The sequence below is a fragment of the Osmerus mordax genome, chromosome 23 (genome assembly GCF_038355195.1).
Source record: "Osmerus mordax isolate fOsmMor3 chromosome 23, fOsmMor3.pri, whole genome shotgun sequence".
Lineage (NCBI taxonomy): Eukaryota > Metazoa > Chordata > Actinopteri > Osmeriformes > Osmeridae > Osmerus > Osmerus mordax.
Window position 1 is genome coordinate 8,384,657 of NC_090072.1, and position 14,491 is coordinate 8,399,147.

The following is a 14,491-nucleotide window of genomic DNA, read 5'->3' on the forward strand; positions in this document are numbered from 1 at the left end:
GGTTACCCAAACAGCAAACAATTGCCTCCAGTACAGGGTCTAAATAGAGTCAATAGGCAGAAGTTTGTAAGGTGATAATTACTCTCAAATTTGGGGCGTGGTTTAAGGCTGATGTAATGACAATTAATTCTGGAATACGATCAGACAAATCTGCATTCTTCTGCTACAGAAAATAGTTTATTGTGTCCTTTTAAGTCCTAAACATGTTTAGTTTTTTTGAGAGAGAGAACTACCTTCAATATCCAGGTTGGTTCTCTCTTCATACAGAATCTCCTCCATGATATTAATATATTGGGAGTTTGACAACAGCTGTCTACATTTATTTTTTATGTCACAATCTGATTATTTTATTTAAAATAATTGTTTCTAATGATTTCTGAAACTAATGGGGTTTCCCTTCAGTCCAGAATATCCACATCTGTCACTCCTGCTGGAGATATCTGACCTCAGAATACACTGCAGCATCACTGCTGGTCTTCACTCTCATCTGTCTGGAGGTGGGGCCTCTGGGGGCAAAGCTCACAGCAGAATAGTTCAACTCATCTCTGTCCTGGGGCTGAAAGAGAAGTAAACATATTTCAGGATATTACTATAAAGTGTTTGCCCTATGTATACATTTGGTTGTTCTACAGAACGAAGAAAGAAAAGGAAAACAACAAAACACGAACCACTCAGGCTTTTAAAACAGACTTCATGGAACGTTATAACTTCTGACTGTGTACAAAAATACGTCAGTGTCTATGAGGAAGATCATGAATCTAGCAAATGACTTACTCTTTTGAAAGACCTCAACCACAATAAAGTCACTCAAAAAGAAAAGGTTTATTACGTAATCCACAACTTCTTGTAAAACCAAGGATGAATAAATAAGGACAACTTGCCTGATTTCTATGAGTCTGAGTGTTGATATTGGCTGCTGCAGATATAAAAGGAAAAGAAAACTGTCTATATTATCTTTACAAGCAATTTAGATGATTCTTTTCTCTTTAAATTCCTTTGAACATGCTAATTATTATGGAAAGCTATGCCAAATATAAGCTACATTTTTACTGCGATATAGCAGTGTTAGTTTGTTGCAATATTTCTCTCAATGTGTTCAGTGGTATGATATGTATTTATGCAGTATGTATGTCCTCCATAGAAAGCATAGAAATACCTCTGTTAATGCTGCGCTGACTTTTGCAAATAAACCATGCAAGTAGAAAAGCCACTGTCCCAAGAACTATGTTGGACACCACCAATGAGATAACAGTAAGATTCAGATCAAAGGGAGATTCATTATCTGTAACCATCAAAACATATATTTTTATAATTGTATGCAAAATATTAATAAATGGTTTATGATTTTTTGTTATTATCAAGACAATTACCTTCAATATCCAGCATGGTTCCATTGCCAAACAGTATCTCCCCACATGAGGCCACAGCACAGTAGTAAGTCCCAGCATCAGAGAGGCTGAGGTTCCTCTTGTGGAGGTTGTAGACACAGCTCTGTGTAGGAGACCCAGCCTCAGGGCTCTTCTCACACTGATCACTCCTGCCTCCATGGGTGTAAAGGATTGCTGGATGGGATTCTCGTGAGCTATGTCTGAACCAATAGACACTGTGTTCTCCTGCACAGGACTCAGTGTGTATTACACAGTTCAGAGTTACAGAGTCTCCTGGCTGGACTGACTCAAAGATAGGTTGCTGGAAAACAAAACCGTCCAACTTGGCACCTTCAAAAGAAATTCAGAGTAATCATTTAGGATGATTAATAATCAATAAACTTTTAAAATATGATATGAATCTGCAAGTCTTTGCTACATCTAGGTATGTTTGATAATGCCCATGTCTCAATTACCTTTAAGCGTTAAAAATGTCCCTGATCCAAACTCTATGGTATCCAAAACCATGACTCCACAGTAATATATCCCGTGGTCTTCTGGCTTTGTTGACTGTATTCTTAGGTGACATTTTGTTTGGTCCAAAAGGATAGTAAATTGGCCACTGTCAAATTCATCAGCAAATTTAACACGGTTCGAATAGCGGTTTACCTTGGCTACAAGCTTCAGTTTCTTACCAGTGGTCAACTTGTACCACACAAAAAAGTGTATTTTAGTGGTTATTAGGCATTCAATTGTAATGATGTCCCCTAGGTCTGCAGTTTGGAATGGATCAGGCTGCAAAATTTTAACCAATTCAGCCGCACCTAAACAGAAAACCCAGCGAACAATGTTAACACAGTTAAATACATATTACAGTTGTATTTCACTGATTTTTCTTTCTTTTTTTCTTTCACTTACATAAGTTAGAGAAGAGAAGTATGCTGTATAGTGGAACCATATTACCTTCCTGTATCTTGGATTTGCATTGAGAAAAGCAATGTGCTCTACAAGTTATATAGTGACTTTGATGGGATTGGCTGTGCTATTTACGTCAGGGATTCATTATCTTTGCCTCTCAAACGGCTGATTGGTTGTATTGTAGGTCAAACATTGTATAAACATCACGCTCAAGTTTGTGTCAGTCAGTGTTACACAATAGTACATTTTTTTAAAGCTTGTGTCAGAGTGAATAGCAACAAATGGAAATGTTGTCTTTTTCCTTTTTTTTGAACCCATTCTCATTAAGGAAAATCTATAGTAGTTCATCTTAAAAATTCAACAAGCAAACAAGGAATTGAAAATGTAATTAACAAACAACAATGCAAACTCGATACTTTTAGGGAAACATTTATTCAATTTGAGACAAAAAGGTCTTCAATATCTTGTGAACACACACATTGGTGACATTTATTTCACAAAGTATTTAAAATGCACAATAGAAGTATGTACTATGCAAGAGAACAAACAGTCGCAACATCTTTTGCACTACCAGTAAGTTTATCTATTGTTAATATTTGTGGTTTGGCAAAAGCTGTCTGAAGACATTACAAAATAATGGTTTCAAATGATTTCTGAAAATAATGTGGTTTCCCTTCAGTCAAGAATATCCACATCTGTCACTCCTGCTGGAGATATCTGACCTCAGAATACACTGCAGCATCACTGATGGTCTTCACGCTCATCTGTCTGGAGGTGGGGCCTCTGGAGGCAAAACTCACAGCAGAATAGTTCAACTCCTCTCTGTCCTGGTTCTGAAAGAGAAGTGAAGGTGTTCATACATAACACATGCACTGAGAAAAAAAGATTTATATGCAAACGCAAACCTGCTGCAATGTAGTCAGCCTGGGGTTATTCGACCCTTCAGAAAAGCAAAACAAAGTACATATTGGATGTACAAAATAAACAGACAATTAAATGTTTCTATTTCAGCAAATTATTAATTCAGGTTGTTAATATAATTGAGTGAATACGTTGATTCATACACATACACACTTGCACTGCAGATGTTTTACAGACTAGTGATAGCGTATTCAAAAGCACAAAACTGTACCTTCAAGCTCATTGGATTTCTTTTTGCTCATTCCAACTATCAGTACAATACTGAGAATTATAAAGAAGACATTTGATGTGACCAATGCTAAGAAAGTGGGAGTCAGAGTGAAATCAGGTTCTGAAATCAAGAGATACAAATATTTTGTCAGGAATATCAGCAGCAATTTGAATGAAAATGTATTAAATTAACCAAACAGGCTTGCTCTCCCCAAAAATATGATAACAAAGCATTGGTAAATAACCCGATTAAGGACATGATAAGTAATGAACAAATTACCGCAAACATTGAGTTTGGTCCCATTCCCAAACAATACATCCCCACATGAGGCAACAGCACAGTAGTAAGTCCCAGCATCAGAGAGGCTGAGGTTCCTCTTGGGGAGGTTGTAGACACAGCTCTGTGTAGGAGACCCAGCCTCAGGGCTCTTCTCACACTGATCACTCCTGCCTCCATGGGTGTAAAGGATTCCTGGATAGGATTCTCCTGAGCCATGTCTGAACCAGTAGACACTGTGTTTTCCAGGACAGGACTCAGTGTGTATTGTACAGCTCAGAGTCATAGAGTCTCCTGGCTGCACTGACTCAGATACTGGCTTCTGTTCAATAGCTTTAATGCCAGATGTTAAATCTAACATATGGGCATAATTTACATGTAATGATTAGCAAGAGTAACTTAATCCTTTAAAGTGAAAACACAAAACCTTATGATTGTATATATATATAGTATATACAATCTAATGTCTTTTTAACACCATTAAATAATGGTGCTGCTTGTGTTTTAAATAAACTGGACAAGTAATACACTAGTATTTTACATACCTGTCAAGATCAAAAAGGTTCCATCAGCAAATGTCAACTGATTCATGTAAATCTTTCCACAGTAGTAAGTCCCAACGTCCTCTTGCTTTATTTGTGCAATGGAGAGATGAAATGTTTCCCGATTGTTGAAAGATACACTGAATCTCCCATCATTGAAGTCTTCGTTCAGATGAATCTCACTTTCCATATACTTTGCTGTTTTAACAATGTTCTGGATCATCATACTGGAATTAAGTTTGAACCAAACCATGTAGTTGAAGTTTGTATGGACACTTAAGTGGCATTCGATTATTACCCTGTGTCCAAGCCTTGTGTTCAGTATTGAAAAAGGTTGAACAATATCGTTTTTTTGAGATGCACCTAAGGAAACACAACAGTCTATGATAAAGGCAAATACACGAAGCACATAAATTAAACCTTGAAAAAAATGTAATAAAGAACTTACAAACGTCCCATAGCAAAAGAAAGACAAGAATCCTCATGATGCTATTCTTCGTTGTGACTGGACAACAGTGAACAAGCTGTAAGTGAAGAGCAATATTCGCTCGGCATTCATTGGTTCATCAAATGTTTGACTGACATTGTCTTATGTGATTGGCTGGGTACAACATTGTCTGCCATTGCTTAGTAAAGTTATAATTTGAATAAAAGAAGAAAAAAAACACATTTGAGTGCATGGTTCTAAGATGCCACCTAGAGAGAATATGATGTGTAACTGTGTAGTCATGCTAGCATGACCATCGTAGATGTCCAGACACTGTTTCAAAACTTTTGTCCCAAGGTTACATAATTGGTAAGTAGCAAAAACAAAATATGTTTAAAAAAACAACTTTATTACTCCTGCAACTGAGCTCAGATTTTGAGTCAACAGAATTAGACCGAACCATACTCAAAACTTTTACATCACTACATAATGTCTCGCTTCTAGTTGCTGCACAGTAGCCTACAAACTTTATTGACAAAAGTCTTTATAGCCTTGACTAAGAACAAATGCTCCTAGCAAAGGCACTGTGAAGAAGCATCTCCTGTTGGGTACAGATTACAACATTTACACATTCTAATTTATGTGAGATCGACATAGCTTAGTGCAGGTTTTGACAGACTTTCTTCAAAAGTGGTTCCAATTACAAAAAACAGAGTGACGACTGGTGTGACATCCTGCTGAAAACCACAGAGACAGTGAGGGAAACAAAGTAAGAAAGAAAGAAGAAAAAAAATACAAGGGAGGGAAAGAGTGTTTCTGTGAAAGGACAGCAGGCCTCACCAAAGCCAAAATGCACATATCTTCACACCAGACCGCACGGCATCTATAATTAGAATGCTCCCTGTACATGGTTGTCAGTATGTCAAGGGAAACTCTTAGCTTAAGTTATGTCTGAGATTACCTGCACCGCTTCAGGAGGTGGGTGGCTGTGGGGGTTGGTCATCTGCACTGTGAGTATTACTACTGTAGGTTTTATCTTAACTACAGTTACGACGTGGTATTTGTTCATCTCAATAAGGAAGTACTGTGAAGACTTTTTAACCGAAAAAATGCCATTGTTGCACTGGTAGTGATGAAGAAAGTGTTTGTCCGTCTCTTCATAAACGGAGTGACTAAGTTCAGTTGAGTTCTGGATTTTAATACGTATTTATCAATCTGCAGATTGGGAGAGAAAACCAGTCTTCTGACCATAAATGACAACACAACACCAAGCTTAGGTCTCAACCAGGACCATCTTTTATAGGGCACAGGAATGTAAACATAGATTGTGACAGTCAGGCAGGAATGACGTTACAACAGTCTCGGAGAAAAATATTCACTGCTCCCAACACATGACAACTCTCACACTAGAGAGTTCATAGTTGGAGCTCTCCTTGTAGTCATGACAAAGGACGTTTACCCAGTACTTTCTCCTGATCACGAACATTTATTAACCCTGACACATAGACACAATCTACTCTTATTAATAGCAAGCTTACATGAGAACATACTAACTAGTATCCAATGACTAGTTATATTGATTAGTGATTAATGTAAGCACACAGGAAATCCCAATTTCTTCCACAGTAGACATGGTTGACCTGTCCAGAAAGTCACATTTAGGGTGCAAGTATGTCTTCCTATTTTAGGTCTGTGTATGGCGTAGTTTACATATTAAGTGGAAAGTTGCAGGAAAATGTTCATTTAGCTCTAGGCGTTTAAGTAGATCTTTGTGAATATGCAATGTGCACAATAAATGAATGACACTACTTGTAGTGCTTATTTGTTTGTAGTTTTAGCCGAAATAAGGTACTTAATTTGTTACAAATTTATTTGTGTGATAAACAGTTAAACAGTTTGATAAACAGTTTGGACAGAAGCTAAACAGATCCTGATAGTGATTTTTTTTACAAACAATATTTATTACTCTCTTGACCCCAGAGTATCTCTTTCCAGGTCCTCCTTTGTCTCCAGGTACTCTTCACTTATGATGTGATATTGATTTTACTGCACTGTATATGCAGTAGTGTAGTTGAAATTTTATTGTTGCACTGTGGTAGATATATGATTATTGTTCACTGGGCCTGGAAGCTGAGATGTGATTGCTATGCGCACGAGTGCCACCAGTAGAGGTGAATTAAAGAGGTTTTGTGGCCAAAATAACCAGTGGGCTCTTGAAAGAAACAGGACTTTGAGGGTAGGACCTACGGCAAGCCAGCAGGTCATTGTCAGATGCTTCCGAGAGCAGCAGCAACTGGTTGTGGCTAAAGAGAAAGGACCCGATCTGGGCTGCAAGGTGATCAACCTTTAGAAAAAGATAAAAGTGACAGATGTCACCGATGAGCCCTCTGGACCTGTTGTGGGCTCATCAACGAAACACCAGGGAAAGAGGGTGCCCACCTGATGACCCCACTGAAGAAGTTAGCACCTTCAGCCACTCAAGAAATCAAAGGAATGCTGATTATTGTGAGGGTAATTATAACAAGTCCATTGAGCTCAACGGCCATTTTGAACTACCGGTCAAGGTCATTTTTCTTTGAGACGCCAGACTTATGAGTATAATGAAATAAAAACTGAGCATAAAACATGTGTTGCAAAATCGAATACTAACTTAGCACTAATAATTGTGGGCCAGGCAATCTTTGTAGTTGCACCAGAGGTTACTTGCCACAGTATCACTAAGGACATTGGCAACATCAATAACATACCCCATGAAAGAAAACTAAGTGACACAATGATTCTGTAGAAAACCACAAAGACAGGAACAAAGACGTGAGGAAAAAAAATAGAGCACAGGGGTCCTATGTGCTAAATGCCAGCGTCTCAGAAGTGTCTGAACTAAGTGTCTCGTCTGAGGTTCACAAACAGCAGCAAAGCATCTACAGTATGAAAAAAAATCACCCTGCTTCCGTTGCACTCATTACTTTTAGGAGAGCATATTGACTCTTTTTCACTAAAGCTGTTCATCTTTGGTGTAAGCTTTTCAGCAAATACATTTGTTGAAATTGGCCTTTATGTTACCTGTAACACAACAAAAACAAAATAAAAATTCTAATGAAAAAATGTATTGGCCATTGTTATTCTTGTAGACCTGCTCAGACAAGTTTAGTGCATGAAGGGCTGCAGGTCAACTATTAGCACTTGGTTTCCATCAGTGGAAAAATCTTGTACTGCAAATGTAGCTAGCTACAGATCTGAACCTCAATGACTTCCTTTGAGGTGTGGAACCGTCATTTGTCTGTCAATTAAAAGCTACAGCCCCTTTAGCTGATGTAATCTTATTGACTGTAACACACTGTCTACTGTGACACAAACAGCTATTATATGTGCTTTATGTGAGAGCAGATTGCGTTATATGTGCCTTGTTCTGTTGTCTTGTATTGTTTGTCTGTAAAATGAATACAATTCTTAATAAATATATGTAAAAAAAAAAAAAAAAAACTACAGCCCCTTAACTTACTGATGGAGGGAAAAAGTCTGTAGTGTTTATGAAGTGTGACAAAGATTTGTTACTGCGCTACTGCTATGCCTACTTTGTCAAAAGCTTTATTATTCATAACGTTAAGCAATTAAACATGTTTAGTAAGTGTATACTATACATTCGTGGGCAAGTAAAGGGGAATAGTGGCTATTTGACACTGAACATATGTTAGCTTTCAACTCACAGCTCTTGGTCCTCACTTTGGAAACCAAACACACATGGTTTTATCTTACATTAATCCAAAGCTTTATTTAAAATTAGAAAAAAAACATACAGTTCAGACAAACCAGCTGATGTTCTGTGGAACCAAGCCAAACAATAATATATTATAAAACATGTTTGAAAGATTTTCAGAGACATAAAATGTTATACACACTGTAAAGCAATCAAGATCATAATTGCATACGTGAGACATACATGACAAAGTACAGCTCAAAGTGATGGATATCACACTTAGCTGGATTTCTTTATAAAACAGAAGATGATAACAATGAACAGACAGCAGAGGAGAACTCCAGTTCTGATGATGGAGAGAAGCACCAGCATTCTCATCTGGTCCTCGCCAACTAATTTAATATCCAACTTGGTTCCCTCTCCATACACTATGTCCCCACATGAGGCCACAGCACAGTGGTAAGTCCCAGCATCGGAGAGGCTGAGGTTCCTCTTGGGGAGGTTGTAGACACAGCTCTGTGTAGGAGACCCAGCCTCAGGGCTCTTCTCACACTGATCACTCCTGCCTCCATGGGTGTAAAGGATTCCTGGACGGGATTCTCCTGAGCCATATTTGAACCAATAGATACTGTGTTCTCCAGGACAGGTCTCAGTGTGTATTGTACAGTTCAGAATTACAGAGTCTCCTAGCTGGACTGACAGAGATGCTGGCTGCTGGACAGTATATTTGATGCCAGAGCCTTTTACATTGAGAATGGCTTCCTCTGCAAAGTCCATTTGGTTGGAAGAGGAACTGCTACAGTAATATGTAGCTGAATCTGATAATTGCACATCTGACATCCTTAAGTGAAGTTTGTTGCTGGCGATGTGAACTGAGAAACGAGGGTTATCCTTGAACTCATTGTAAAATGTGCCATTTAGATTAATATACTTAAACGATGAAGATATGAGCTGAGGTTTATGTCCCAAAGTCTGTTTGTACCAAGACAAGACTACTGTAAGTCCACTTAAATTATGTGAGCAGGTCAACGTAACTGAGTCCCCAACACTGATGAACATAGGATCCTGACGTACATCCAGAGCATAGGCTTGATAAGAAATACAAAACATACAACAGATGTTATACACAAACATAATTTATAGCAGAAATCAGCCAAAAAGCAACAATAAATTGCTTAAATGTTCATACAAACTACAGTTGTAAGCCAGGGTGGATACAGCATACAATTAGCGGAGAAAGAATACATTTTAAACTTACCCAATTCTCCAAGAAGTCCAACTATCAACCCAATAGTGGTAATCTTTAAAGGTGTCATGTTCCTGACACATTAGCCTCAAATGATAAGACTGCTGATGTGCACACACTTTGAAAAATGTGGTTGAGTGTGATTGGCTAAGATCATAGATATCGTTTTAGCTGACTTTAGTGTTAGTCACCATGGTACCCACATAACCGAAGAAATCCACTGCAGAAATAAATAGTAACACAAAAGCAACACATATTTATATCCATCTCACCATTTGTTTGGCATAACATTTTTTATGTTTGGTATAGAGTGCCAGGTGTTTGTGACTGTTCTCAAGGAAAATACAGGTTATATCTAATTACCATTAGCTTCTGTGCTATTATCTGTGTCTGCCGAAGCAATGTGATGTTTACGTGGGGTATTCCAAAAGGAACACTAATTGTTTCAAAATAGATATGAAAAAAATGCAGGTTTGTGCAGTTGACACTATGTATAACTTGCAAACATGTCTACTGGCCAAAAGGAAATTCAAAAGGAAAGACGGCTCAAGTCATCTAAAAACAGCTGTTCTCACAATGCATGTACTTTATGTCGAGCAAAGCTTTTCTTTATACATTTTCTCACTGATGTTAACAAGTGACAAGAGAATGAATATTTGTCATATTTCTTGCACCACCATTACAATATGTTTGGCTATAATTAAATACTGTTTAATGGGCCAGCAGGCATTATGTCAATATAATGTAGCCAGTCATACTGGGAGCATCCTTATTAAAATTATAAAGCAAAACAATTGAAAAAAAATACTTTCGACTGGGCTACACACTGCTAATAGACAAAATATTTCTGTAATGCAATTTGTTTTTTGATTGATTGGACATTGATAACATTTTATGTTCATTCATTTTGGCAAGACCCATAGTGAAATCCTCTTGGTTGAAGGATATCTTGTCAAAAGGTACCAGACTGATAAGTGAGGTAAAACTGAGAGTGAGTGAGAGTGAGTGTAGCAATCAGTCTGGTTTTACCAGGTTACCTTAGAAAATACATCAGATGATAACTTAACTGTGATTTAGTATATGGTTCTGAAATGTAATTAATTGGTCAATCTTTGGCACAAACCAAAGTATTCTGCACATTATTGTCCAAACATTCCTTTGATATCTAACTCGCTCTGGATAAGAGCGTCTGCTAAATGACTAAATGTAACTCAGCAGGAACTGACTGGATTGTGTTCAAAAGCACACTTGGACTTAGCTGTCAAATATTTTTTTGCATCTAGTGGAAGACCAGTACATGGAATAAAGTATAAGTCCTATTATGTAGATCAGTTTTACAGCAGGTGTTAAGTAAGTTGTTTCTGAAGCCAATTTACCCAAATTTTCTTTTTGTAAATGCATAAGTTCATAAAATGATTACAAAAATGATATTTCTATTTAATATAATGAACATAGCTTTCCACTCCCAGCTCTATTCTCTAACCACAGAGGACACTGCTGCTGTCTCCATGCTGCCCACCTGTCTTCTGGGTTTTCTTTTATTCTTGTTCAGATTTAGAGCAACATAATGTAGGTTTTCCACATCTCGGCCCTGTTATCAATAAAAAAATATTAAAAAATTTTTTTTTTGCAGATGTGTACACTTTACTTCTTAGCTTTACTAATTGTAAGCTCTGGCAATGGTATTTCCTTGTTCCTAGTTATTCATGGTTATTCAAGCAGTAGTGCAAATAATAATAATGATATGACAAACATAAAGGTACATACCCCTCCATCTGCAGAAGAGATGGAAGTTCTTGTCTGAGAGACTGATAACAAATATTGTAGGTATTATTGATATTACACATTTCATTATGGAAAATCAAATAAGGTCAGCTTTTGGGAATTTTCCAGTGGTTGACCTTTACCCTGGCATCGCTTACCTCCACCATAACCTGGATTTAAACAAACATATTGCTTTCACAATGCAGACCTGCCGGTATTACATAAGTTGAAGGTGTTACATTTGTTTCTGACAGAGAACTCTACCCAGTTCTACTCATCCACGCAACAGCACTCTCCCATCTTGATTACTGTTAACTCTCTCCCCGCTAGCTTATCACTTATTGATAAGTACATGAAGCGCTTTGAGCGTCTGGTCAGAACCTGCATCTGCTCCACCATTCCTAACACATTGAATCCCTTTCAATTTGCATACGGCCCAAACAGCCTACAGATGTTGCCATCGCCCTGGCAACACAAACCACCCTCTCACACCTGGAAAAGGGTAACACATACGTGAGGATGCTGTTCGTGGACTACAGCTCAGCATTCAACACTTTAGGAACAAGCTCGTTCCTAAGCTCAGGACCCTGGGTCTTGAAACCTCCCTTTGCAACTGGATCCTGGATTTCCTGATAAGCAGATCCCAGGTGGTGAGAATGGGCAACCTCATCTCCTCTACACTGACCCTGAATACCGGGGCCCCTCAGGGCTGCATACTCAGTTCCCTCCTGTAGGAGGAGCAATATGTATGAGTATGACCTGCCTATAATTGTGGGCCAGGCAATCTTTGTAGTTGCACCAGAGGTTACTTGCCACAGTATCACTAAGGACATTGGCAACATCAATAACATACCCCATGAAAGAAAACTAAGTGACACAATGATTCTGTAGAAAACCACAAAGACAGGAACAAAGACGTGAGGAAAAAAAATAGAGCACAGGGGTCCTATGTGCTAAATGCCAGCGTCTCAGAAGTGTCTGAACTAAGTGTCTCGTCTGAGGTTCACAAACAGCAGCAAAGCATCTACAGTATGAAAAAAAATCTGTTCCCTCCTGTAGGAGGAGCAATATGTATGAGTATGACCTGCCTAGGGGAACAATCGGTTTTCTCAGCAGTGAGGGGTGAGATGACTACTTTGCTTCTTCTCAAAATAACACTGAGAAATGTCCTTCACAACTCCTCTTATGTTTTGTCTGTTAATGTTTGGATTGAACTTGGCTGGTAAGTTTTAGTAAACATAAAACAAACTATGTGGACGACGGAGGGAGGTTAGAGATGTAGGCCTATAGTTGTAAGATAGACTCTGTGTTGAAGGGTCTTTCCATTGTGCTTACATACAGTACCTCACAATTTCCCAGCTGAAAACAACCTGCAAACTGTAGAGGAAGCCTGGTCTTCAGCTCTTACCGCACTCTCATGCACCCTTTGTACATCAAAACCACACGGACCCTTCTCACACAACACTTTACACCTCCATCATGTAGTTATGCATTTTACTCCACATAACTAACACAAATCTGTAGTGTATTCAAATAATGTATTTATGTATGTGTAGGGGGAGTCAGGTGGCTGAGCGGTGAGGGAATCGGGCTAGTAATCCGAAGGTTGCCAGTTCGATTCCCGGTCATGCAAACTGACATTGTGTCCTTGGCCAAGGCACTTCACCCTACTTGCCTCGGGGGAATGTCCCTGTACTTACTGTAAGTCGCTCTGGATAAGAGCGTCTGCTAAATGACTAAATGTAAATGTAATGTATATATCACTTATTGGAGTGCAGACAGAGAACGAGAGAGTAGGTAGGAGGGACCTGTGAACATTAAGTCACCCTGACATTGAAACAACCTTGTGTCATACACCTACTAGAAAAAAAACAACTGTACAACATTTTGTGCTGACTGTGCTTGTCACGGCCACGGCTGTGCCCGTTTCATGTTTAGTGTAGTTCTTGTATTTCCCTGCCCTAGTGTAACATGTTGAATGTGTCTTGTTGAATGTCTGTTTTGGTTTGGTCTCTGCAATTAGTTAGTTGTCACCTGTGTCAGTTGGCTAAATGTTCCAAGTGTCACCTGTGTCTTGTTTGCTTTTCTATTTAAGTCCCTGTTTTGTGTCCAGTCTTTCTTGGTTGTTGTATCTGTATAGGTCTGTATGAGTATCCCTGCCTCCAACACTCACCGTGACAGTGCTACCCCCCTACACATTATTACACACGTGGTTTCAGATCCACTGAACCCAGGAGTAATAAAAGTAAAAGAAAAAAAAGAAAGTAAAAATGGTTTTAAAACCCTAGTAATAATATGGGTTCATCAGACCTGTGTACATTGGTTGGGTAACACAGAAGAAGAGTGAAAGAGAAGCTAGTAAGGTGTTGGGTGCACTCTCGTGAGACCAGAGAGTCGAGAGGGTAAAATGTGGGTAAAATGTAGATAACAACACCCAACCAAGGGCCCTACACAAACATTTGACCTTATGAAAAGGTTCAACTACAGTACATGACAACTATATTCTAAAGTGCTCATTACGTCATAGCTCAAGACTCTGCCCATTGCCATTGGACACACTACGATTCACAACCATGCCATCACATGCACACACTCATGCATGCATACAATTACTGACCTAGCTACAGCATGACAGCAAATGTGACCCATTTGACATTTTCCATTTTGAGCAACTGTGGTCTCTACGTTGCACTAGTAAACGGTGGTGTGGCTGTTGATGAGGTGAGGGGGAGAAGAAGTTGCGTCTCGAGATGAGGCACATTCTGAGAGGTGTGAAGTGACAGTACGAGAGGGACTTTACATGAAACACAGGGTCTTCCTGTCTCTATAGAGAAACCAGGGCAGGCAAGTTTACAAAGTACACAAGGTTGCATCATTAATTCTTCAAAAATGATTACTTGAACATCGATACATTTCAGTTATTATTTGGGGCTTGTTAATTACACTCGCTGGTTAACAGAAGCCCGTGGGGAGGAAAACTCAACTTGGCCTTCAACAGCATGTTGTCCACAGTCAACTTGACCCAGACGGTGTATTGCACATGTCTCCAAACCACATCATACAACCCCCACTGAGCAACCAAGTTCAACAGTTTCGAGTTCATACAGGCTAAAAGATGAAAAAAA

General features: G+C 38.8%; 3 protein-coding genes across 3 annotated transcripts; all 3 read right to left on the reverse strand.

Moving 5' to 3' along the window:
- Positions 1 to 149: 149 nt before the first annotated feature.
- On the reverse strand, positions 150 to 1,940 carry LOC136967600 (uncharacterized). Its single transcript, XM_067261445.1, has 5 exons — positions 1,844 to 1,940; positions 1,365 to 1,718; positions 1,157 to 1,282; positions 882 to 913; positions 150 to 550 (listed from the first exon to the last, which is right to left on the reverse strand). Exons 1-5 carry the CDS (start codon positions 1,893 to 1,895, stop codon positions 422 to 424), a joined length of 693 nt encoding a protein of 230 aa, XP_067117546.1. The 5' UTR covers positions 1,896 to 1,940; the 3' UTR covers positions 150 to 421.
- Positions 1,941 to 2,964: 1,024 nt separating this feature from the next.
- Positions 2,965 to 4,461, reverse strand: LOC136967391 (uncharacterized). Its single transcript, XM_067261155.1, has 3 exons — positions 4,239 to 4,461; positions 3,662 to 4,026; positions 2,965 to 3,118 (listed from the first exon to the last, which is right to left on the reverse strand). The coding sequence occupies exons 1-3, from the start codon at positions 4,459 to 4,461 to the stop codon at positions 2,984 to 2,986; spliced, it is 723 nt and encodes a 240-aa protein (XP_067117256.1). The 3' UTR covers positions 2,965 to 2,983.
- A 4,174-nt stretch (positions 4,462 to 8,635) lies between these two features.
- LOC136967392 (signal-regulatory protein beta-2-like) lies at positions 8,636 to 9,681 on the reverse strand. The gene is made up of 2 exons (XM_067261156.1): positions 9,615 to 9,681; positions 8,636 to 9,444 (listed from the first exon to the last, which is right to left on the reverse strand). Exons 1-2 carry the CDS (start codon positions 9,670 to 9,672, stop codon positions 8,636 to 8,638), a joined length of 867 nt encoding a protein of 288 aa, XP_067117257.1. The 5' UTR covers positions 9,673 to 9,681.
- Positions 9,682 to 14,491: the final 4,810 nt, after the last annotated feature.

Coding starts and splice junctions, on each gene's coding strand:
- LOC136967600 (XM_067261445.1), bottom strand. CDS start 1,895: ATGGTTTTGGATACCATAGAGTTTGGATCAGGGACATTTTTAACGCTT. Junction 914..1,156: donor TCAGCGCAGCATTAACAGAG/GTATTTCTATGC, acceptor TATCTGCAGCAG/CCAATATCAACACTCAGACT. Junction 551..881: donor CTCAGACTCATAGAAATCAG/GCAAGTTGTCCT, acceptor TTTCAGCCCCAG/GACAGAGATGAGTTGAACTA.
- LOC136967391 (XM_067261155.1), bottom strand. CDS start 4,461: ATGATGATCCAGAACATTGTTAAAACAGCAAAGTATATGGAAAGTGAG. Junction 4,027..4,238: donor AACCTTTTTGATCTTGACAG/GTATGTAAAATA, acceptor CTGGCATTAAAG/CTATTGAACAGAAGCCAGTA. Junction 3,119..3,661: donor CTTATCATGTCCTTAATCGG/GTTATTTACCAA, acceptor CTTCTCTTTCAG/AACCAGGACAGAGAGGAGTT.
- LOC136967392 (XM_067261156.1), bottom strand. CDS start 9,672: ATGACACCTTTAAAGATTACCACTATTGGGTTGATAGTTGGACTTCTT. Junction 9,445..9,614: donor TGGACTTCTTGGAGAATTGG/GTAAGTTTAAAA, acceptor TTTCTTATCAAG/CCTATGCTCTGGATGTACGT.